The sequence below is a fragment of the Rhopilema esculentum genome, chromosome 14, assembly GCF_057945365.1.
Source record: "Rhopilema esculentum isolate cy_ngs chromosome 14, ASM5794536v1, whole genome shotgun sequence".
Lineage (NCBI taxonomy): Eukaryota > Metazoa > Cnidaria > Scyphozoa > Rhizostomeae > Rhizostomatidae > Rhopilema > Rhopilema esculentum.
The window spans coordinates 2,224,698-2,248,335 of record NC_142828.1 but is presented as its reverse complement, the minus strand read 5'-3'; the positions used below and the strand labels follow the sequence as shown (position 1 = coordinate 2,248,335).

General features: G+C 37.1%; 1 protein-coding gene across 2 annotated transcripts in view; it reads left to right on the top strand.

The window, feature by feature from the left end:
* Positions 1 to 6,164: 6,164 nt before the first annotated feature.
* LOC135696092 (dynactin subunit 1) overlaps positions 6,165 to 23,638 on the top strand; it is a 30,170-nt gene continuing 12,696 nt past the window's right edge. For both annotated transcript variants that reach the window (XM_089112550.1, XM_089112551.1), the window contains exons 1-18: positions 6,165 to 6,364; positions 7,149 to 7,384; positions 7,883 to 8,239; positions 8,552 to 8,623; positions 10,167 to 10,274; positions 10,558 to 10,654; positions 11,310 to 11,388; positions 11,862 to 11,985; positions 12,337 to 12,372; positions 12,871 to 12,975; positions 13,478 to 13,579; positions 14,838 to 14,927; positions 15,866 to 15,994; positions 17,297 to 17,396; positions 17,704 to 17,789; positions 19,112 to 19,239; positions 22,614 to 22,728; positions 23,227 to 23,280. In XM_089112550.1, coding sequence (XP_088968676.1) covers positions 6,187 to 6,364; positions 7,149 to 7,384; positions 7,883 to 8,239; positions 8,552 to 8,623; positions 10,167 to 10,274; positions 10,558 to 10,654; positions 11,310 to 11,388; positions 11,862 to 11,985; positions 12,337 to 12,372; positions 12,871 to 12,975; positions 13,478 to 13,579; positions 14,838 to 14,927; positions 15,866 to 15,994; positions 17,297 to 17,396; positions 17,704 to 17,789; positions 19,112 to 19,239; positions 22,614 to 22,728; positions 23,227 to 23,280 — 2,196 coding nt within the window. In that variant the 5' untranslated portion in view covers positions 6,165 to 6,186. The remainder of the gene's footprint in view (positions 6,365 to 7,148; positions 7,385 to 7,882; positions 8,240 to 8,551; positions 8,624 to 10,166; positions 10,275 to 10,557; positions 10,655 to 11,309; positions 11,389 to 11,861; positions 11,986 to 12,336; positions 12,373 to 12,870; positions 12,976 to 13,477; positions 13,580 to 14,837; positions 14,928 to 15,865; positions 15,995 to 17,296; positions 17,397 to 17,703; positions 17,790 to 19,111; positions 19,240 to 22,613; positions 22,729 to 23,226; positions 23,281 to 23,638) is intronic.

Genomic DNA, 23,638 nt, shown 5'->3' with positions numbered 1-23,638 from the left:
CTCGAACTCTCTTGTCGGATAGAGGTTCCAATTTTTTAGCAGCCGTCGTTAAAGAAACTTGCCGACTAATGAACACGCGTCGCACCCATACTACAGCCTACCACCCACAAACTGATTGCTTGGTTGAGCGTTTCAACGGTACTCTCCCTGAAGGCCTTTCCATGTATGTGATCAGTAACCAAAAAGACTGGGACAAGCATTTGCCAATGATTCTCTTCGCGTATCGTGTGTCACCACACGCAACCACCCACGAATCACCATTCTATCTGTTATATGGTCGCGAGCCACGCCTCCCGATTGATGCAGCTTTTTTGATTCCATCTTCGGAAAACCTTTCTTTGTCTGTGGCAGAACACCGTGCTCGGATCGTGCGGAAACTAGAAGATGCTCAGGACATTATTTCGTCGAGCACGCAACTTGCTCAGCAGCGTATGAAGGCGCAGCACGATAAACGTAGTCGCCCTTTACTTTATGAAGTCGGTCAACGCGTAAGGGTTTACACGCCTAAACATCGAAAAGGCTTATCGAAAAAGCTGCTGCATAATTATCACGGCCGATACCGTATCGTTTCGAAATTGTCTCCAGTGCACTTCAAGCTTCGCACGCTGGATAATCGTGTTGTCTCCGTACCCGTGAACGCATATCGTTTAAAACCGGACTGCGACCCAGCTGATCGTCCGTTTGATCCTCCAATTGCAAATTTGCGTGAGACTTCGGAATTGTGCGACTCAGACTTGCCTCCGGACAGCTTTTGCACTCCTGAGCCCGCAGAAGTCGTTTACGTGCCTCAAAAATCGCCCGTCACTGTGACTTCGGAAAAGGAACCTGACATAACACGCCCAGAATACACCTGGACACCAGAAATAATTCGAGACTTTGTCCCTGACGCAAACCAGGAGGTTTGATCTTAAGGGGGGAGGTATGTTACGCAATGGAGGCGCCGTTACATTGGAAGTGACCTTTGACTCGATCACGTCTTCATCATTTTATTTCCATGTGTTCGCTTGATGCTTGCTTTGCTGCTTATTTGGTAATTTTTAACTGTTCTGTTGATCTTTGAGCATTGTCTTGATGTTCATTGGTTAATTTTATGTGTATCATCCTTTTAGGACACTAATTGGACAATAGCTTAATCCGATTATACAGTAGCATCTAGCGTGCCAGCTTTAGGGTGGAGTGAGTCTTGATGGGCCAGCCGCTACGAGAGAAACTTTGTTGGTGAAAGAGATTTGACGTTTTTGTCGAAGTAGAAGTCCAGAAACACTTGCCGCGCCCAAGGTTCAGACTCAAGTCCAAGATCGTTCAAGCATCCTCTTTAAAGCTCGCAAAGATAATCTCAAGGTCGTGAGTTACCTTACTTATTATATTTTAGTAATTTAGTGGTTTAATCTCTTGATGTTACAGGTTTTTTACCGAAGAACTCGCAATTCTTTAGCCTTTTTTTGCTAGATTAAGCAAAAAGGTTAACAGCAAAGCAGCCGAAGTGGTCATGCTTTTTAGATAATATATCATTCTGTGCTAGTCTTTAATTCTAGTCTTTTGAAATGTTCAGACTGTGTCCTTTGTTGGCAGAAACAACGAACATCTTCTACAGATTTTCGCCTGAGCTGTCTTAGAATTTAATGTTTAAGGCAATAGAAGGGAGTGCGGGTTGAAGTACTGACATGTAACAGGATTGAGTTGCAAGCAGATTGAAATAACAGTTTCTGGTATTATCCAGGCATTCTTAAACGAAAACTTTGATGGTTACTGTTCAATATATCGGCTTCACTGTTTCATTTGTTTATTTGCCAAAAGGAAATTTCAGATCGACTCTGAGGTAGCTATGGAAACTTGGCACAACATAGGGTGCGCTGTCAGCTTGAACCTTAAAACTTTTCTATGTAAGGAAACCCTCTATGTAAAGGAACAAAATTAGAACTTTTGCTAATTACGAATTAAACAACAAAATCAAGCAAAACATTTTCATGCAAATATAGTTAACTGAGCATGCCTTTTTTTCATTTTGTCACTAGGATCCTCATATGTTTCAGATAGCTCTAGGAATACATTGGATAAATGAGAGCTTTTCTTCTGTTTATTTTACGTGCTTCGTAAAATTACATAGCTACCATTCCCCCGGATCCTAAAACAAAATATATTTACATAAAAACAACAATTGCATATTTGTTGGGTATAAAAACAGGTGACAAACATCACGAACTACAGTTCTGCAAGGTGCTCTGCTGGCTGCTTCAAACAGGTAAATTCTTGCAATTTATTATGATATTTCTTAAAAATTGTGACGGAGCTTAAAGTATGATAATAAACAAGTTTAAAGCAACAGTCGATATTACCATTATTAACATTATAGGCTGAATGAATAGATATTTGAATGCAGCTTTTAGTCAATGCGGGTATCGAGTCTTTTTTTTGCATTTCAGAATTTCCCCCGAACAAGGCTAAGATGATCTTACTGCTGCTTTCAGTTTTGGTGGCCTGTGTGGGTTCTGAAGAGACCACGTGCAACACTTTCAACGAAGGTCTTATAGTATCAGGCAATGTGTGCCATTTTGAATGCTGCTTATCTCAAGGTCTACGGGAAATGCAACTTGGTGGCAAGGCGCTCCAGGAAGCATCTACAAAAAATCACGACAAGGTTGGCGGAATCTGCGCCCCCTTTTCTGAAAAGGGGAACTCTTGCAACGAGAATGGACATACATACCCACATAAGGCTTTCATAGAATACGATGATTTTCGGGGCCGCATCTGCAACAACGGTAAAATTGTTGAATATGACAGATTGAAGTCTTTGAGATTTGGTTGATCTACATCAGACATATAACTATCATGAAACTATTATTCTATTTGATTTATTCCTTCAGTAAATAAAAATTGTAAAGCAGAAAAAAGTCGTGCTTCTTTACATGTCTAGAATTATTGATTCATAGTAAATGATTGAAACAGGATGCAGTGATATTCTGTTTGACAATTCATTTGATTTTCTGCAATAATTCTGTTTCGCTTCATTATGCTAGCAAGCCTACCATATGATGATGTGCAATTAGAAAATAAGTTAAAATTACTGGGAGAATAAAGTGTTTCTCTTTTGCATTTGTTTGTCATAAAAGGCCAACGTCAAGCAGGCTAAAATTTGCCTGTTTTTTTAAGAGCACCCTTCACAAGCGCCGGAAGCTTCATGATGCGGGTGGCAGGAACCACAAAAAAGGCACCTGCAGGGGCATCGTGGCCAGTTATCTCTAGAGAGGGTTAAAAAGAAAAATTTTCTGACAAAATTTATTTGATTTATTTTTATTAAATAGAAGAATTTCATGCAAATGTAAGAGGGGGAGGGGGTTGCAGAAAAGTTCATTCTGATTAGCCTATATCGATCAACAACTGGCTATTATTTGTACTTTTCATCGTGTTCTTTTGGACCCCTTATTCTGACGTTTAATATTTTGTGTTTTAGATAAAAAATTTTAGGTAGTAAGTTGTGAAGTGTTTGCTTTTTTCAAAGCCATTTTGAAGTTTTGTACTGCCAAAAAATTGTTCACAAAAACTCAAAGATATTAAAAGTGCACATTTATTTTCTTGATATCTATTTTGAACGATTCTGATACCTTGCAACCATTTAGATCGGTAGACAAGAAGAGGGGAAAAATTTTTTTATTACCTTAATGCTTCAAGTTTGCCGGAAATTACATTCTTTGGAGAAAATCTTAATAATAAAATCGTACTCCTAAGATTGACTTTCTTGTTATCGTTTTTATTACCTTATGCATAAATTACAAATGTATTACAAATGTTTTACCTTATGCAACATAACTGCATAAATTTTCAAATCTGGTGATTGGCACAAAATTGGCACTGTCCCGGTCTTCAATATCAAATAAAGATATAATTTATGACCAATATTGAAAATTTCCATAAACAAATTTGGCCCTTTTGAAGATTCGGATTTTTACCGACAAGATCCAAACAGCCAATCACTTTATGGTAGAAATTGGTAAATCCTGAGAAATCATTTTTAATTAATCGAAACCTAGTAGTATTTTCTTTACAAAAGTGAATTGCCCCTTGGCAATACGGAATGTACTTTAGTCCGAGTGATTTATGCCGTTGAAGGTTCGTTTTGCTTCTCGTTTTTACCCACAACTCAAGTTTGAGAGAGTTTTCCGACATAACAATAATTTTTCGGACAACCCGTCAAATTTTGAGAACAGAAGAGGTCACGGCCCTCCTGCCCTCCGGCCACGACGCCCCTGGACACTTGAAGTTCGCTGCCAAAGCAAATAGAGAATCGTCGTTCAGCCAGTGCTGAAAACATGTTGTAGGTGATGGCCCTGCCCAAAGTCTGAGTTCTGGGGGCGTATCCTCCAAGAACATTTCACCTTGCCACGCCCTAAGGACTCTCGGAAAAGAAGAGGTACGCCTATAGAAATACATTGAAATCAAGATCCAAAGCCCAAATTCGTTTTTGAAATTTCTATTTAACTCAACATCAACCATCAAAGGATGCTTGACCCAATCCACACACTGCCACCATGAAAGTAGAAGGAAGAATATATAAACAGGGCCATCATTGATAACAGCACCTTTGTTGCTGAAAAGAGAACCCTGTATAAATAGTTATATAATTATTATTATAATATCATTTAATTATTGTTACTTCTCACGAGAAACAACTCGGCTTCAAAATGCTTTAAAAACTTGTTTCTGAAATTTCGGATTGCAGCTAGGCTCCTGTAAGGACTTCATAAGAAACACAATTTACTCAAAATCTAATGACTTTAAGAAGCCGTTAGTTCTGGCTCATAAAAGTTTATGTGCGTTCTAGCACTGCTTACCAAGTTCAAGCCAATTCTTTAGGATATTTTTTTAGAATTTTAAACTAGTTAGGATAAAGATGGGCCCCAGTAGCGGCACCAAGGGGGGACTGGGGGGACACGTCCCCCCAGTTCTCAGCAGAATCGATTTTGTATTTCGTCTAAATTCGATGAGAAAATGTTGGGGTAGGGGTAATATTTTGATACCGTACTTTTTTGTGATGTAACCCTATGATTTTCAAACTGCCAATTTTCAACAAAAGTTAGTCATAGGCGTTCCCTTCGGAAAAATTGGCGTTCCCTGTTGGTAAAAGGGCATTTTCTGGTGGTTAAATGGGCGTGGTTTAAATTGTTTTGGGTTTGTCCCCCCCCCCCCCAGAGCTTAGTGGCCGGCGCCGCCATTGATAGGCCCGATAGGACAAGCAAAAGTGTCGAATATGAATACCGTGCAGCATGAAACTTTCTTGATCCAAAAAACGTCTTGAACAAAAAGTCTTGAATTCAAGACATTTTTGTCCTTCGTCCGAATAAGGCCTCACCTTCGAATAAGCCTCCCTTCAATTAAATCCCTACACTAAAATAATTTTTGTGAAATAAGCCCCCACCCTCGAATACGCCCCCTTGGGGTGAGGAATTCCCTCTACATCAATAGTTTTATACCTGCATTTTGAAACTTACTGACCGGCCTCAAAATGCGGATGAAAATCTACCCTGGTAATGTTTTTGGCTGCTGCTAAATGAGCCCCCAACTCACTCAAGTTTTTGACGAAATACTTACTCCGTTGCGGGTTGATGTCATCGATTTTCTATCTCGCTATCTACATCTTTCACAAAAATGGACTTCAGAATTGAAATCTTCTGAAAAATCATGTTGTTTGGAGTTTGGACCGTTCGGTCGCTAGGTACCTTGATTCGAATGATTAGATATTTCTTTAGATTTGACCGTAATTTGCTGCTGCAGTGAAAAAGTAAAGCAACAAATTCCATTGAAATGTATAAGAAAAGCTAAATTTTGAAAACGGGTTAATTCGCAGCCTGATGGCCCAAACATAGTCAACTATGGCCCAAACAACCTGAAATTTTCGGCACATACTAATTTCAACATGAAAATTCCAATTCCATGATCAATTTTTACCAAGATCTTGTGATTTTCAGGTAGCCAGTGTCTACATATTTATGAAACTTCTCTTCTTTATTGACTTAGATGTCCTTTCAGTATCTCGATGCATTTATAGAAATAGGAATAAAAGTACCTGGGTTGCTTCAATTATAATGGGGTTCTTTGGGGCATGGATACTCCCGTCCCTCGTCGATTTCAAAACAAGGATCTAATCTAGTGCAATAGGCGGCCTCGCAGTTACAAATAATATTCGTCAAAATGGCTGCCGCAAGTGGCACTCCCGCCGCTGGCGGCTCGCTTAAAATTGGAACCAAAGTTGAAGTAATTGGAAAAGGGTTGGTCGGAACTGTACAGTATTCTGGAATGACAGCTTTTGCTTCTGGGAAATGGATCGGTGTTGCCCTTGACGAGTCAAAAGGCAAGAATGACGGTACAGGTAAGGTCGATTCGATTTTGGCCTAAGAAAGGCAGATGGTCGACTTTTAAGTAGAAAAAAGTATTTTTAAAAAAATAGGACACAATAAAGAATGGACATGGCCAAAAATATTTTTCTATATCTGTGCTATTATTTTACATTATTTTTTGAATTTTGTATGTTTTCTTATTGAATTTGGTTTGTAGAGGGGCAGTTGATTGAATTGAGGTGAATATATAAGGGCAATTCCATCAGGTGTACGAGCCCCATACTTTTTGGAAACAAGGGTAAAGTGCCTACTTGCAGCTTACAGTGGGACCCTTTTTTTCTATATGCAGGGGCTTGGTGGCCCATTGGGATTCTGGAAATTTCCTGGTAGGCCTTTTAAAACTTTTCGTGTGAGCCCCTTGGATTTGTCTTCTTTTAAGGAAGCTTTTCTTATTTGTAACAACAGATTTGTGAGAAAAAACGAGTGAAGTAAGGCCGCACACTATCTCTGTGACACTCATTTCCAATATTTGTGATGACAACAAAAAACAATCAGAATCAGAAATGTATTTTTACTTTGTGTACAAATTTTGTTACATAGCCATTAAAGCCAATATTCTGCATTAGCAAGAAATATAATTCTTTCTGAAATTTTATGAGTCCTCTTATAAGTTTCCTGAAATTTGCTATAAGTGAAGCCCTTACAAAAAATTTTGCTTTGACCTTCTAATATCTAGCTGCATATTTTCATAACATTGTACCTAAATTTAAGCTTTTTTATCAAGTAGAGATAAATTGATCTTAATCTTTTCTCTAGTGCAACAAAAAAGATATTTCACCTGTCCTCCAAATCATGGAATATTTGTAAGACAGTCACAACTTGCTGTTCTATCAGATGTTGTTTCAAAAGAGGATGAGGGGCGATCTGGAGCCTCTTCCAAGTCACCAGATAGCTCAGCATCATTGTCCCCTTCCCCTTCTCCTTCTCCAACACAGCAAATGAGCCGGCTGCCTGGAAAAAGTGGTCTAGTCCGACCTGGGTTTGGGAAAAAGGTAGTATTTTCTCAACAACTAAGAGCACAGTTATCCTGAAACTATTTTTGTACCAAAAACTTTCAGTGATTTGGTAATGATTTCCTCTTTTGTATAGCCTAATATTCAAGTCCTGCAGCCTTTATTTTTAGAAAATAACTTTTTCGCAATGCTTTTTTGTTTAAATGATTGATTTTACCTAATCTTTCTTGAGTTATATATATAAATTGCTTATATATAAATTGACTAAAAATCACTAAAATTCATTCATGGACTTGTGAATTTATATCATGTGTTTCATTCCAGGGGCATCCTGTACACTTTTGGAAAAATCCCTAAAAGTCCTATTGTTCTAAAAGATCTTGCATGCTGTTTAGGAAGAGTGATACACACCGCAATTAAGAATTTTGTTTTTAGATATTCAGAAATTGAGCTTAAATTTATTGTATTTCAAATGTACTTTTCAATTTTTATCTCAATTGAGATATGTAAAGTAAGTCCTATGTTTTTTTTCTTAAGGCTGTTGGCCAAGAAGAATTAAAACCAAAGCAAGAGAAAAGTGAACCTGCAGTAGCTCCACCAACACCACAGCCCACTGCAAGTATCCCAACCTCACAACCAGCCAGCACACCCATCCCAACTCCAATAAAATCTGCAGTTCCAGAGCCTGCTTCAAAGTTAGATGTACAATCACCAATGACATCTTCAAGATCTACAGCTGCCTCTGAGGAACTGACTGAATTGCATAGGAAGCTAATTGAAAAGGATAAAGCTGTAATCGATCTCGAGGAGAAGCTGGCAACACTGAAGCAAAAGAGGGCTGAAGATAAAAACAAGCTGAAAGAAGTTGAGAAGTTGAAAATGCAAAATCAACAGGTAGCAAATAGATTCATAAATTATTTGTTGATATACAGAGTCTTGGATTTCAATCTGATACTACATGTGTTATGATAAAAATATTTTTTTATCAGTTGATGTAGATTTACCAGCCACTTTGTAAGAACCTTTTTTGTCAGGCAGAATGGTCTGAATAAATGCTCTGAGCAAAATTAGGCAATTCTTAGCCTGGTTGAAAACTATTTAATTTGAATTTGCTGAAGCAGGATATGACAATTGAAGATAAACTTTGTCAATATTTGAGTCTGCAGCAGGTTTTGTTTGAACTGCCTCATATTGTTTTCTATTCAGTTGACTGAATACAAGACAAGATGGCAAGAAACACAGAAAGAGCTATTGCATCAACTGAGAACTTCCCAAAAGGTAATTCTGTTTCTCTTTGTTTAGTTCTTTGGCGTGCTATCATACATCATATTTCTTTGGTGCATTTTTGATAAAGCGGACCGGGGCCATATAAAGTGTGATGCTCTTCCCTGTCCTAGCAGAGCGTTTCTAGATAATCACAGAATAGCTGAACACCGTACAACTGTTATTGTACGGTGATAAAGGTTTTCCTGGCCCAGTGAATAGGCATATCCTTGAATTTACATTAAATTTTGTACATAAAACTGGTCGATTTGATTGAAGTCTTTTACCCCCCCCCCCTTCCATAGGCCACCCATTTGTAGCATTGTTTTGTAATCATTGTTTATATTAATTTGTAGGTAGCTTAAGTAGCTTGATTATACCTCATTTGCACTAACGCGGCTGAGCCGGCTTTGTCTAAACCAGGTTAGATTTAACCATCAAGTGAATCCGATCAAAATGCACAATCAATGACCTGGTTTGGTTTGGGCTGGTTTGGCTTGGCAATGTATAAGCAAACTGTACCATAGATGTTAGTCTAGTTCCATGTCTTTATGTTATGGCTGTAGTGTAGTCATTTATTTTTGCTCCCATGGCATCACTCTGTAGTGTTGCATAGTTATTTAAAGCACAGTAGAATGTAGCCTATGTTTGTAATATTTTATATGGATATAGCTGAACAATCTGTGTTGAAGATAACCAGAACATGATATGGAATGTGACTTTCCAGTATTTCGGTCTTTCAGTCCACCTTGGACAGACAACCCTAGAGCAAACATGATAATTTTAAATGAAGACAGAATGCCTTGACAGAACTGTATGCCTGCGGATATGCTCCAAGACAAATAGGGGATTGTCCATAGATGTTCAAAGTTTCTAGAGAAAGATACTCTTTCAGTTCTTTTTGAAATCCCCTGTTAATTCCATATCGGTTAACAGAAACGGTAAAGTACCTCCTTGCTGCCCACGGAGGTGCCCTTTTGCCTTCCTCCCCTCCCCACTTTTGAAATGCGTCCTACGTCTACGTTTTTGCATTTCTAAAGTTTGATCTTCCATTTTCGATAGCTTCTCCAGTAAATCAAAGTATGAAGTGCTTTAACAGGCAAGAAATTTTTGCTGTCATAAATAAAAGGCTTTGTAATATTCCGCAATGTTGAAATGTACTCACTACCCAGTTGTAGTTAAATTACGTTGGGTAAGTATGTGCTGCGTTCTCTCGCATGTTATAACGTCAAATGCTAAACCTTTATAAAGATGCATTGGATGGCAGCAGTGACCAGATATCTTTAGTCGATGATCATGTTGAATGACTTTACTCATCATTTCGAATTAATGCGATGTTTGCTATGATATCAGGAGGATTATCATCAACATTGTATGAAAGCCATTTTTCAAGCAGATATGAATTGAACGTGTAGTCGTAATAATACTGTAAGGTGGGTCAAATTGCTTATAATGGGTTCTTTACACTGATCTATAAAAAAGACTTTTTATAGATCAGTGGTTCTTTAGCAACTGTTTGTAAACGAGGCGATAATAAAATGGCTCGTTTGATTAACAGGAAGCAAGGGAAGCAAGAGAGGAGTTGGCGAAACATAGTGATGATTCAGTGGATTTACAAGAGGCAGTTGAAATGGCAACGCTTGATAAAGAAATGGCAGAAGAAAAGGTACCTCGCGTTTATGCATCTTATTGTTTCTCATATCCCTTTGTTTTATATCAATCCTCCATTTGTTAAATGTCTGTGTAACTTGCTAATATCTATACCTGTATACATGGCAGGAAAACTATATTAGATTGAAGGCTGTGCCATCTTAAGTTCTTAAGCCGTTTTCTGTCAAATGGAAATTCAAGACTTCACGATAATAAAAGACGATCATCAAACAACTGAACATTGTTTTGGAGGGTTTTGTGAACTTGAGATTTTATGTATTGGCAATTTTTATTTATAGTGTGAAAGTCTTCAAGCTGAAAGTGAATCATTAAAGGAGAGAATCGAAGAACTAACTCTTGAATTGGAAATACTTAGAAACGAGATCAGTGATGGAGGCAAGTTCTTGCCAAGACCCTGTCGTTATTCAATTTCATTTGAATTTCATGTCAGGCTCTGCTATTTTTGTTTTGATATTTTTACGATTCATGTTTAGTTCTTTTTGTGCAATTTGAACTGGCGATCCTGACTAAGCCCATTTCCCTAATTTTGTTTCAAATTGTACACATATACATTGGATACCAGTTCGTAAGCTGGGCATTAGTAAATTACACTCAAATGTTTGCCGTTTTTATGAATCTACTGCGAAAACATAAAGTAGAATAGGACAGAGAGAATATACGGAAGTTAATCAAGTGAAAAATAAAGTAGATCGTCTTAGATCAGATAAAATTAGAGCAAAGGAAATAATTTCAAGAAGAGCAGTTACCTATTTAGCAGCTTTAGAGACCAATCTGCAGCTCTTCTTCGGCATTTGAGGGGAACCTAGAGGGGAGCAAAAGCTATGGCTCTCTTGAAGTGACCAGGCATTATTTAAATGTGTCATTCCCATTATCTGCAAATGTGTAGGGTGATATTATAATTAAATAATTGCTTTTTTATGTACTGGGCTCTTTTGTTGAGAATATTTGGATCTGAAGAATGCCGTACGTACCTCTTCTTGCTGTCATTCGTTCATATGATCAGTTACGTCATTGCACGCGCTTCTTATAGGGGTTGAAGGTGTGGCTGCAAATGCGGAAGTAAAGAAGTATGAGCAGCAGAACACGAGATTAAAGGAAGCCATTGTGAAGTATGTTTTTGTTGGCTTCTCTTGAAACTGGGTTGTAGCGAATAGGTGTTTTGTAACAAATACTTGGTCAATAATTGGATTTTTGTGTATTCAGCAAAGATTTAAAAAACGGAATTCAATTTTTTTGGACGTTAATTTCAAGTTAATTAAACATCAAAACATAAGCATAATGGTCGTTACGATAGGAAATAAGGTATCAATCCCAAAAACCCGTTTAAATATCTGAAAAATCTCTTTGTTTCAAACGCCGATGTCATCCGAATAAAGCTTTATCGTGAATGTAGAACATGTCGTGAAAAACTAGGAGACATCTGTGATGAAAGAAGAGTGCCTGACAAAAAGTATCTCAGTATGTTATGTTTCCGATTTTTCGTGCCATCGTCAAATTTTGTGGTTTCAAGAACTTGTTTGTTTTAGAAAAATAAAGCGTGCGATCGTTCATTAACCGGACTACTCTCATATTTTCTGTATAGAATGAAGGAAATTTCTGTGAGTGACAAGACGGAGCTGCAACAACTTCAGAAGCAGTTTAAAGAAATGAGTAACCAGCTCAGTGAAATCTCTGCGGAAAGAGACAAACTACAGTCACGCTTACAGGTATGCCAATTTGTCGTATTTCTAGATTGCAATTTGTATATGTAATAAAATGGTCAGATTTGACGTCTTAACTGATATAAATCATAGATTAATTGCGCCAAAAAGAAGTGATAAAACATTTGTAACAAAAAAGTAGACAATATCAGAGATAAGGGGCATGTTTTCATAATTTATTTTTTCATTGTTAACAAAATTTGATTTTAACTACCACCACTAGTTATAGTTTTCCTCTTTAGAAGATTAGCACTGTCTCGAACTTCTATTTGTAGTTGTGCTATTTTAATAACAACCTTTTCCCATTCTAAATTCAAAGAATTATAAATTGACAGCCATTTTCACTTTATGTTTTAGGTCGCCGAGGAGTCAATCGACGAGCTTAAAGAGCAGGTATGAGTTTATATGGGACAATAGCTCTTGCATGAAAAAATAGAATCGGGTAAAGTGATGCCCCTTTTTCTTGTCAATGAACCAAAACTGTTATTGCCTTTCACAAGAAAACACAAAAAGGTTTGTATGTGTATGGCAGCTTGAATTTGATACTTTGAAATCCCTCATAGACGTCATCAATGTATCCCTAACTTTATCTTGGCTCTGGATAAAAGTCTGAACTCACTTAAAAGGAGATACATCAGACGCCAGCCAGATTTGATATCTGGTTATATGTAAGCTCTGTATATACCTATGTAGTCAATTGATGATTTTTGTTGAGGCCGAGTTCATCATATATTCAAAGAGACAATTCAAGCAATAATGATCGATTTTCCCAATGTCTAACTGAATTGTTCAGCTTTTTAGGCCTGCTCTTTGAAAGGCTCGATAGTGCTAAAAATGCTATTCAATATTGTTCTGTCATATTTTTGATTCGCTTCTTTTTCTCTGATATAGGTCGATACAGCACTTGGAGCAGAAGAAATGGTTGAAACGCTGACCGACAAAAATTTAGCTTTGGAAGAAGAGATTGATAAATTACAGGAGACTGTTGCAGATTTGGTATGTTATGAGCAATTTTTTGTTGCTTAAAAGCTTTCATAGAAGTGCTTAAATTTGATAGCAAAATACCTGTCGAAGAGATAGCTTATCCATTCCACTGGTCGACATAGGTTCCAGCTGCCATGGGTCTTAGGGGCTTGAACCCCTGCTTGGAATTTTAACGAATTGGCCTAGCCAGTCGAATTCAATTTTTTGGGGCATCGTTAATTTTCCTCATTTGCCGAAAATTCCTCACAAATTTATTGCTTCAGGGAGCTGTATTTTCATGCCAACCCCATGGCACACTTCCCCATGGCCACTGCCACATGACCACTGCCCCATGATCCATGGCCACTGATCCATGGCCATTGCCCCATGGCCTCTGCCTCATGGCTACCCTAGAAAAATGTCAAAGTAACATCTGCAAAGTCTTTGCTGCAAGTTTTCCACATAGTATAAGATGTGATTGCTTTTTGATGATCGTAGTTTTCACAGTTACTCGATCCGAAATCATTTTTCACAGGAAGCTCTACGAGACCTGAATGAAGAATTGGAAGAAAACCACTTGCAAACTGAGCATGATTTAAGAGAAGAATTTGACATGACAATGAATAAGAAAAGAGAGGTTATTGCTATCTGAGTTCTCATCTTTTTTTTGTAACAAAGTCTTCGTTTTCATAAGAAATTCTTTGCGAAAATTGGCAGCCTTTTTGAGAAGGTTATAATACTGCACTAGAAGACGTCTGCTGTTAATCTTTTCACAGTTATAGAACCTATTTTAAAAAAGATTAGGTAATTGAAATATAAACAAATGTTGACTAGATAGCCAAAGTTGAATTGCAACCCTTATCATTTTGCCAACTTGATGATGTTAAGTATATCTCAAGGAATAATAGTATGTTTTAATAAAGCGATTATCAGTCAATAAAAGTAAAAAACTTTAAAAGTTGCTATCCTATAAGATTTTCACAAAAAAGAGACGTTTTTGCAGAATTCAGAGCAAGGTTTTTTGTAGAAGAAGCAACTGCTGTTGGTGATATGATTCTCAGTTCTCAATTTGTATAAGGCAAAGTTAATCTCCTAAGCAATTATGCCATTGATTTTATTGATTGTAATACCGATTACAGTCATAAGAAGTTGAGGTTAGCAATTCTTACAGATGTTTAATAATCATTGAATGTACTTTGATCTACCCACTAAAATTTCAAGCTTGAATACTTACTAAGTGATGCAAAATATGACAAATTATTCAAAGGTGGAATTATCTCATTGGTATACAATGCTAGTATCCTTGTATCAATGTCATTAGATAAGAAATGATAGCAATCAGGTATATTCACGCTGTTATACAATACCTTCTTTATTGCATCTAATATTAGCTTGATTGATGGTAAAGAATTCATAGCAAATACACCAATTCAACCTACGGCATCGTTTTGCAAGATTCTTCAATAATTTTTTGTTCAAAATTTTTGACCTCAGATTCAGATTGAGAGCAATGATTTTAGTTTAATTGTATGTGTTCATTATGATATTACTCACGGTATTGATTTTATGACGATACAAAGATAAAAACTTTATAAGGGATTTGACCGTGATTGGCGACTAGGGGGGTAAAGTTTCCCCCGGAACGATTTTTGCGGTCAAATCCCTTACAAGTTTTCAAACTTCATTTTTCCGTAAAACCTAAAATACAAGCTGAAACAATATGAAAAATGGTATCCCGCCTAAAATTATGGCGATAAAACCAAATCTGAGCTTAAAAAAGTCGTATAATTAAATTTGGAGAAATTTCCAAAACGAGGTCGTAAGTCGAATTGGTGTATTATACTCATGTTTTAATATGAAGCTTAGCTTATATTGTTGCTTTGTATATTCTCTAGCTTGATAGAAAATTGGATGCCACTCATGAAACAATCGCCGATTATCAAGGGACGATAACGAAGTTCAGAGATTTGGTTAATAATCTCCAGGTAATGTTTGTGACATTTCTTGACATATTGAAGCATATTGTCTTCACGTTCAAACTCAGTTTTTACTGCTGTAGCAATGTATCCTCCCTTGAAAGCCTAGCAAATGATATCATTTCTATATCTCAAATCTTTATTACCACTTGTTAAGAAATGAATCCTATCTTTTGCAAAGCAAATTGAATTGCGTATTTGTTATTGCTGTACTTTATAACGTGAAGTGACTCTTTTCATTTTTATTTTTATAATATTTATACAGGTTAAAGGTTCATACATATATGTTTTTCAACCTGACCTGTTTAAAAGATTGAAATAAGCGCTAATAAATATGTTATAATACTAATAACAAAAGAAATTTACCAACCAAACCTAATTTACAATATTTAATAAAACTAAGGCTATAAAAAGTGAACGTAAAGATGAAATAAAAGTTGTCCCCGACTATAGTTGTTCTTTGAAGGTTTTCAGGGAGGGGGCCAATTTGGTAGCCCTTTCTAGACTGTTCCACAGTTTTGGACCGCGATAAGAAAAAGCTTTTTGGCCATTTATCGTTTTTAGCAAATGGCTTGTTTTAGCAAACTCACTCTCTTTAGCAAACACTCTTGAAATGGCTTGTTTTAGCAAACTTAATGTCATAATTTATTTGACTCACGTTGCATACAATTCGAATATCTTTTTGCAATTAAAACAATTTCATTGTTTAAAAAAGTTTAGTTCTGCTTTCTGCTTTTTATCCGCTGGTTCTATTTAGATGGTAGGAGAATTTCAGAACGAAACATGCTCTCTCAAATCAAAGTTTTCAATTTGTGCCTACTCATCCATTCTTCGGGATTGCTAATAGTTGTTATAGGATTGTAAACCTTAAGTAGCCTAAGCCAATTGTTGAAATGCTGCATCATATCTGCCTTGAAAATTACAGTAAAATTTGATCCTCACAACAGATTCGCATCCATGACTTGCAACAACAGCAACAAGACCAATCGGCAGAAAGCGACCAGGCTTTGTTGTCGCAAGCTGCCCCGGAGATTGATTTCAAAATCAAATTTGCTGAAATCAAGCAGCATGCTCGAGTGAGTTGCAATAATATTGAATTGTATTTTATCGTTCTTTTTAACGTCGTTTGATTGCAGACGATAAAGAATATTTTAAATGTGGGAATAGGGCTTCAGTCTTTGTTGATTCTTCATTTCCTTTCTTGCGTTCGAAGTGGTTACTAACAATAGAATAGAATGATGGAAATGAATACCTAAGTGCTAATAAATCGAAAGGTTAATTGAATAGCAGATGCTGTCGTATGCGCACAATTGATTAAAGGTGCAGTGAAATGAAAATTTGTTTGCTTAATATAGTCAACCTATAGTATAAAAGGAAGCCTACATAGGTCTTTTCGTGTATGCAGGTTTTTTCCTATAAAAATTGGGGTTTTTATTGTCACCGGAAGTAAGAAAACTTCTGCTCTGAATAACAACAACATGACGTCACACGGGGTATTCCAATCTGAAATAGCTGACGAAGATGCACTATCAGATTCCCTCTCACTGGACAGTCACGAAATGATGATGATTCGTTCAACGAAGCTAATTCAAACAAAGAATTGAACAAAGAGGCTTCCATCGGAGGCTATCAAGGTGCTATACCCCGTGTGACGTCACAAAGGAAGAACGAACTCTCAGCAAAAATTTTCGTCATGGTCCTACTTTGGATGGCCGTTTTGTGCAATTTACATCAAATTTGAACGAGAAACAAAACTTGTCCATTTTATCTGACCCTAGACAGCGCAAAAAATAAGTTTTTACAGATTTCATAATTTTCACTTCACTGCCCCTTTAACAATATAAGGATACACTTAAGCAGTTTGAATGGTAGGCGTTTTGAAGATAAATCACCGTAGATATGTTTTAAAGGGGGCGGAGCTTCCTCAAGACAGGAGAAAAAATTACACTACTTTTTGGCTTTAGTATTGTCCGAAAGACGATTCATTCATGCAAATGATTTTCTAGATTTATACCAAAGTAAAGCGATTCCTAGGCATTTTCATTTACACTAAAGGTGTATGCGATTGCCAATGAGTGATTATCCTCTCAGTATTATCTGTGTCATATTGTACGCCTTGTCTGATCATGTCAAATGTAAACGACAAATGCAATCTCAAAAGAACAAACAATTTTTTCAAAGGTTTGTTAATAGTTATTTGTATGTTTTATGAAATTTTTGGATTGTCGTTTTGTTTTTAAGACGACATTATGCCTATTTATGCCTGTTTGTCTCATTGAAGTTTATTCGATACTGATAGATCAAGTCAAGTCCATCTAAATATACTCGTTTAAACCTTTTTAGTCTTCATGAATGTAGCTTTTTCCGTCTTTTCTTAGGGAATTGAACTTGAGTTACGCAAGTTTGAAGTTCAAGAGGCGAACGAACACGTGAAAATGCTGTCTTCATACTTGCCAGATTATTTCTCAAGACGAGGCGGTATGTTCGTTTGAAAAGGGGGCTGATTTTATAACTTGTGCGGGCAGTCATTAAAAGTTCTGCTTCATCATTCCTGAATGTGCTGGAACTTCTTGATGACTCGATAAATTGCGCTGATGTTAAGTTTATCTTACTTCTTTAGCCATGTTTATTAATCTATTTGATGAATGTTACCAATGCCTTTATAATATTTTAGGTATCATCAATAAGTGTCTGTGAACGTTACCTTTCTCTAGAAACAGGTAATCTACAATTTGACTCCTAAGAAATCTTAATTGCGCATCATAATTTGTTTTTAACCTTCCAGGTGATTATGATGGTGTGTTACTGTTGTTGCTGCTGTCAAGACTTAATTTTAAGACTGAGCTCCTCAGCAACCAGCTTCGAGAGAAGGTATTTTTGTTAACTTGCAGATATTTTGTGTTTGTATCATCTTTGAAGTTTGTCAACCTTGACAGATTCAAGCTAGCGATAAATTAAACGCTGATTGCCTTTGAATATTTGTCAGTTACCAAGTCAGTTGTCGTGGGGTGAAATATAAACACCCAAATAAACCACGATGAATTCCAATTCCCTGATAATCAAATCAACATTTAGACCAAATTCGCGCATACTATCCCTTACTAATATTTTCTTCCTTAGCCAGCGTCAAATCTTGATTGGCTAGGAAAGGAATCACCGCCACGGGAATCGTCTTCGAATTGAACCAATCAGGTTGCGAGAAAGTCTTCAAGAAGCACGTTTTTTGGCCGTATGAACCCCTCCCGTTATAATCTTATCACAGATACAGTGGGGGAATGGGATGAAACTTTGCTATTTTATTCCAATGATCCTGACACACATTTCCAGAAAGATCAGACGCGCGATCTCATATTTTGCGAAAGTTATTGCAATCTTGATGAATATCTGTCGAAAAATTATGGTTACTTTAATAGTCTGAATACTTAAATAAACAGTACAATATAAACTGAAACGCCAAACATTCATTTTCACGCTTGTTACAATGTTCTCTGCAAAAAATGCTTCGCTTGGTGGTACATAAGGCCAAAAACGTGCTTCTCAAAGATTCTCTCCCAACCTTAATTGTTTTCAGTTTGAAGACGATTCCCATGGCGGTTATTCCTTTCCTAGTCAATCAAGATTTGACTCTTGTGCTTAAAACACCTAGCTACTCCCTAGCAAGATTAACTGTGCAAGTGCTTTTGCCTCTGTGAATTCTCAAAAGACTAACTTCTCTAGATTTTTAAATGCAATATTTTATTCAAAAATTTTGAAAGCTGCATGTAACACTCCTTATTTGTAGAAAATTCATTTATTTCCAGCTATTGCAATTCAGTTGATGACGTAATAATTATCTCTCTCTATATGAATTGTTAGATTCCAGTGAATCATAATTTTGTTTACTCCAACTGCTCTTCGGAGTGAGCTGTACAGTTTCAGAAACTTGTCTGTCTGCGTATTTATATGATATTTATATTGTTGAAATCTAAGCTAATATGAGTTACTTTTAGAAAACATCTCTCTTTTGGCAGTCAACTTTATTATTAGCGCATTCCTCTTATAAAGCAGAAAGATGCTAGGTAGAAAAATTCGGATATAGAAAATAACAAAGGCATTAGCCACTGAATTGGGGTTGATTCACATTTCATTTCCTCAAAGTCTACTGTTCTTTGGTTTTTTTATTTTAATACAAGCACATCGAATTTTTATTTTAGCACGACATTGGAGAAATCGTTGATGATGGCCAACCACTGAAGGGATCTCGGGGTGATCTTCTAAGCCATGCAACGCAGATGACAATGTTGTTGTACCTATATCAGAAAATAATCGCAGAGTACACGAGGTAGGAATCGTACCACACGTTTTGTGCTTAGAGAAATATTTCGGCTGCTACTTATAAGGCTCCTGTCCTAGAGAGATGCTTGATATTTTTACCATTATGTCTGGGCTGCTAACAGGGCGCTGTTCGACAAGATCTCTCTCTATATGTTAAGATTGTTGTAAACCCAGCTTGCTGGGACTGCTCTCTTAATTAAGATGCAGAGAGTTTTTAGACATCCTTATTTCGGTTACCCCAACAAGTCTTGGACTGTACCTTCTCTGTCTATGCTATTATTGCTATCAACCATATATATTTGACAGGGTTTGGCATGAAGGGCTAATCTATAAACTCAGAAGATATGATGTTTCGGGAAATCTACTGTTACTCCTTCAAAGTTTCTTTTCAAACAGGAAACAGAGAACTCTGTTAAATGGCCTGACTTTACTCTGGAGTAATATTGCTGCTGTCGTTCCGCAGGGTTCAATTTTGGGTCCCTTACTGTTTCTAATATACCTAAATGATCTAATACAGAACTTGAAGTGCAGGGTGAAACTTTTTGCGGATGATATATCACTTTTTGCGATCGCACAAGATCCCAAAGTAGCTGCTAGTGACTTAAACCATGACTTGGATCTTATAACATCATGGGCACACAATTGAAGAGTGACATTCAATCCGGATCCCCGAAAACAAGCTGTCGAATTAATATTTTCAAGGAAATGTAAGAAAAATGACCATCCTGTGATCCTCTGAAATAAACGCCTGTAACCAAAGTTGTACAGCATAAACAATTAGGTATAATACTTGATTCTAAACTTTCTTTCTCAGCTCACATACAAACGGCTATAGCTAATTCTAGAAAAGCGATCGGCATGTTGAAGTTTTTGTCAAAATATTTATCTAGAAGTGCGTTGAATAATTTGTTTGAATTATACGTAAGACCCCATCTAGACAACGGCGATGTAATTTACCATATACCTCAAAGAGATGCCTGTTCTGAAAATCATTTGATGGAAAAACTTGAATCTGTGCAGTATTCAGCTAATCTAGCAGTATCAGGAACTTGGAGAGGACGGCTAGAGAAAGGCTATATAACGAACTTGGATGGGAGTTGCTAAGTGCTAGAAGATGGAGTAGACGTCTTATTCTTTTTTATAAAATCATACATGGAACACACCACTCTAATCTCCTCAGTGGAACATCCCCAGGGGAATAAAAAAGGGGTGGGGGGAGGGGGGAGTGGTGTGAACCCGCAACTGTCTTTGTGCTGTCACAAGAGAAGTGGACCCTACCTCAAAACGGTTTATCAGAGAGTTTTTATTATATTCCAAAAAAGTCCTCTCCCCCCTCCCTATTAGCCCCTCTCCCCACCCCTACCCCTAATTCACCCCTCCAACAACCAATGTGTACCCCTACTCCATCCAGGAAGTAGGATCTATAAATACAGCGTTGCAATGAGAACCCTTGAAGAAGCTGCTATCTGCCTGTAAAATGGGCCTAATGTAAACAAATGGGCCTAAATGTATAGGAAAACCCTTTAGGAAATGTACCCTCTTACTCCAAATAGTAGGCAAAAGGATCGAAGTTTACTTCCATTTGTTTCGAACCCTAAAAATACCTGCTATTTGCCCAAACAATAGGCTAAAGTAAACAAACCAGCAAATGGGCCTAAATGTATAGGAAAAGCCTATAGGAAATAGAGTCTATACTGTATACTGTATAGGAACTGTATAGCGGCTATGTAGGACACAGTACTGAAAAGTGCCAAAATTTCAACCGGTCATAGTGACGTCATTACTAGGTGATACCCCAAAACCAATACCACCAATCGATTCGTATTGACGAGATCTTTCGTTTGCTGCAATAACATTCGAGGTACCTCATGTATGACGGAAGTTATGGGCCTAAACGTTTTTCAAATACCGGCCATTACAAATGTGCCAATTCTGGGAAAACTGTGATAGGTACTGCAAAATACTCAACGCACCATAAAAGAACGCTAATTTACCGATCTTTTCCACATATTACCCACACTAACATTTCTTTGACGAAAGAGAAACGAATTTTTGAAAATGGGCCTAAATTCGCCATTGTGACGTAGCTATGACGTCACAGCCACGCCCAAATCCAAAACCAAATGCATCAAACTGACCGCCTGGCGACGCCCTTTTATATGAGCCATTGCAAGCTGAGGTACCACATACCTGGGCAGAGATATATGCCAAAACGTCTGAAATTGGCACATTTTCAAACTTTGTGCCAAAATGGCACATTATCTTCAACTTTTTTTGGAACAAGCATACCATCAATCGATGCGCCTTGACGAGTACTTTCGATTTATATGGGTATGTTGGGGGGTACCGCGTCTGTGAAAAAAGTTATTCACAAAAAACCAAGAATTTTGGGCTCTCGGAACTTTTGGCACATTTTGGCACAAAGGAGAGGTGACAATCCAATTCCGACCAGAGACCCTTGTTGCCAAGTGGATGGAAAGTTGTTTGGCACATTTGGATTTTCTTAATGCCATAAATTGAAAAAGATATGAATTTTTACTTTTTGAGAGCCGAAAAAAATTGTGACGTCACTGTGACATTAACATGGCTCCTGGGTACACATAGAATCCTATTCCAGTACTTAATGAGCCTAGTTATTTCCTTAGAAACCAACCTGTAGTAGGGCAAATAAAGGCAAGAACTGAAAATATTAAGTCTAGTTTTTACCCAACGCCTTGCTTGAATGGAACAAACGTGATCCCGACATGAGAGAATCTCTTTCCTTTAGCATTTTTAAGAAGAAATTAGGCTCAAAAATGACGGGCAATTCACAAATTGGGACTAAGCAAACTAAATTCCAAAAATTCAAGCATAATTTCAAAGATACAATAAACCCATCATGTCGAACAAACGATGGCATAGAGGATACGGAACATTTCTTGCTGTTCCGCCATTCTTTTAATGACCCTAGAAGAATGAAACTGAAGGCTTCGATTAAATTTTACTTCTTATAGACCAACCTACTTCCTTCTTATAGACCCCTATTATATCTTTAAGTATTTGTAATTAAAAACGTGTATTTTAACCCTCTATCTTATGGCCCTGGTTTATACAGAGTTAATGCTCCCCGGGGTATCGTTTTTGTAGTGTATTTTTTTGGAATCTAAAAAACCATATAAAGGGAACATAAACTGACAAATACCCTCTCTCCCTTGGCCTGCTTCTCGTCAACCCCAGAAAACGAGCACTTCTCTGACACGACCTTCTCTCCTTATGCTCTAGACCTGATCCTCATAAATCTTATATACCGATCAAGTAATTGATATGTCACACTTTCTCTTTTTACCTGTCATGCTTTTTGTGAACATTATTATGTATGTATACTCACATTACTCCTTATAGGGCGGCAGGATCCTGCGATGTCTCTGTTTTTACAAGAATCGCAGCACAGTATCCGGAATTGGCGGCTGATGAGAAATATATTGATCATTACTTAAATCTCCTTACCAAGGACGAGGTGATACAGCCTAGTCCTTATTTAAATTTCACGTTGTCTACTGTTGTCTTTGCAACTCTCTTATATTCAGTTGAGCTCAACTGTTCTGTGACAACTCTTGGCACTAACAATTCTATACGTCTTTTAAAATACTGTTCCTTTTTTCACGACCCATATTGAAATTCTGAGATAGTTCCAAATTCTTGAAAAGAAAAATAGCATATAGGCATATAAAGGCATCCAAGTGCTAGGAAAGAGTAGGGAATATATTTGCTCCGGTGATAAATCGAAAGGATACATGTTGAGAATTTCATGTTTAGCGTTAAGCAATTACATTTGAAGCTTAAACCGCAAAATCAATGCATATTTCATGGTATACTTTTAGGATATGTGGTCAAAATTAAACAGATTGTGAAATTTTTTTGTGATTTTATAACTTTGGCTCTTCTTTGACGGTAACTATTTCGGTATTTGTTAGAGATTCATTTTATTTGATAAATTCGTGTTTTTTTATCATAGCTGGACGACACTGTGTCGTTGGAGCCCCTTGAGAAAGCTGTCAAGCACTTCACGGTAACTGTCAAATGTTTATTGGAATATTCAAAGGAGTATTTATGGGGTCTTTTATCTAATTGCTGGCCGCTTTACAGCCAAAATATTGTGACGGAAGAATTCAAAATGAGTATTGTCCCCGTGTTAAATTCAATTCGATTTTAAAACCATTTATCTTTTCCATTTTTGGACAAATTTTGGAGGTAAAATGTTTGAAAATTGTCTTGAAAAAGCAAACATTTTATAACGTAACTTAAGCTTTTCTTCTGACACTCTTCGGAGTATAAAACGTCGGAATAAGGGTCGAAAAGATCAAGAAAGAAAATATATACCCAGTTATGGATCGAAATTTATGAAACAATTTTGTCACACAAATAAC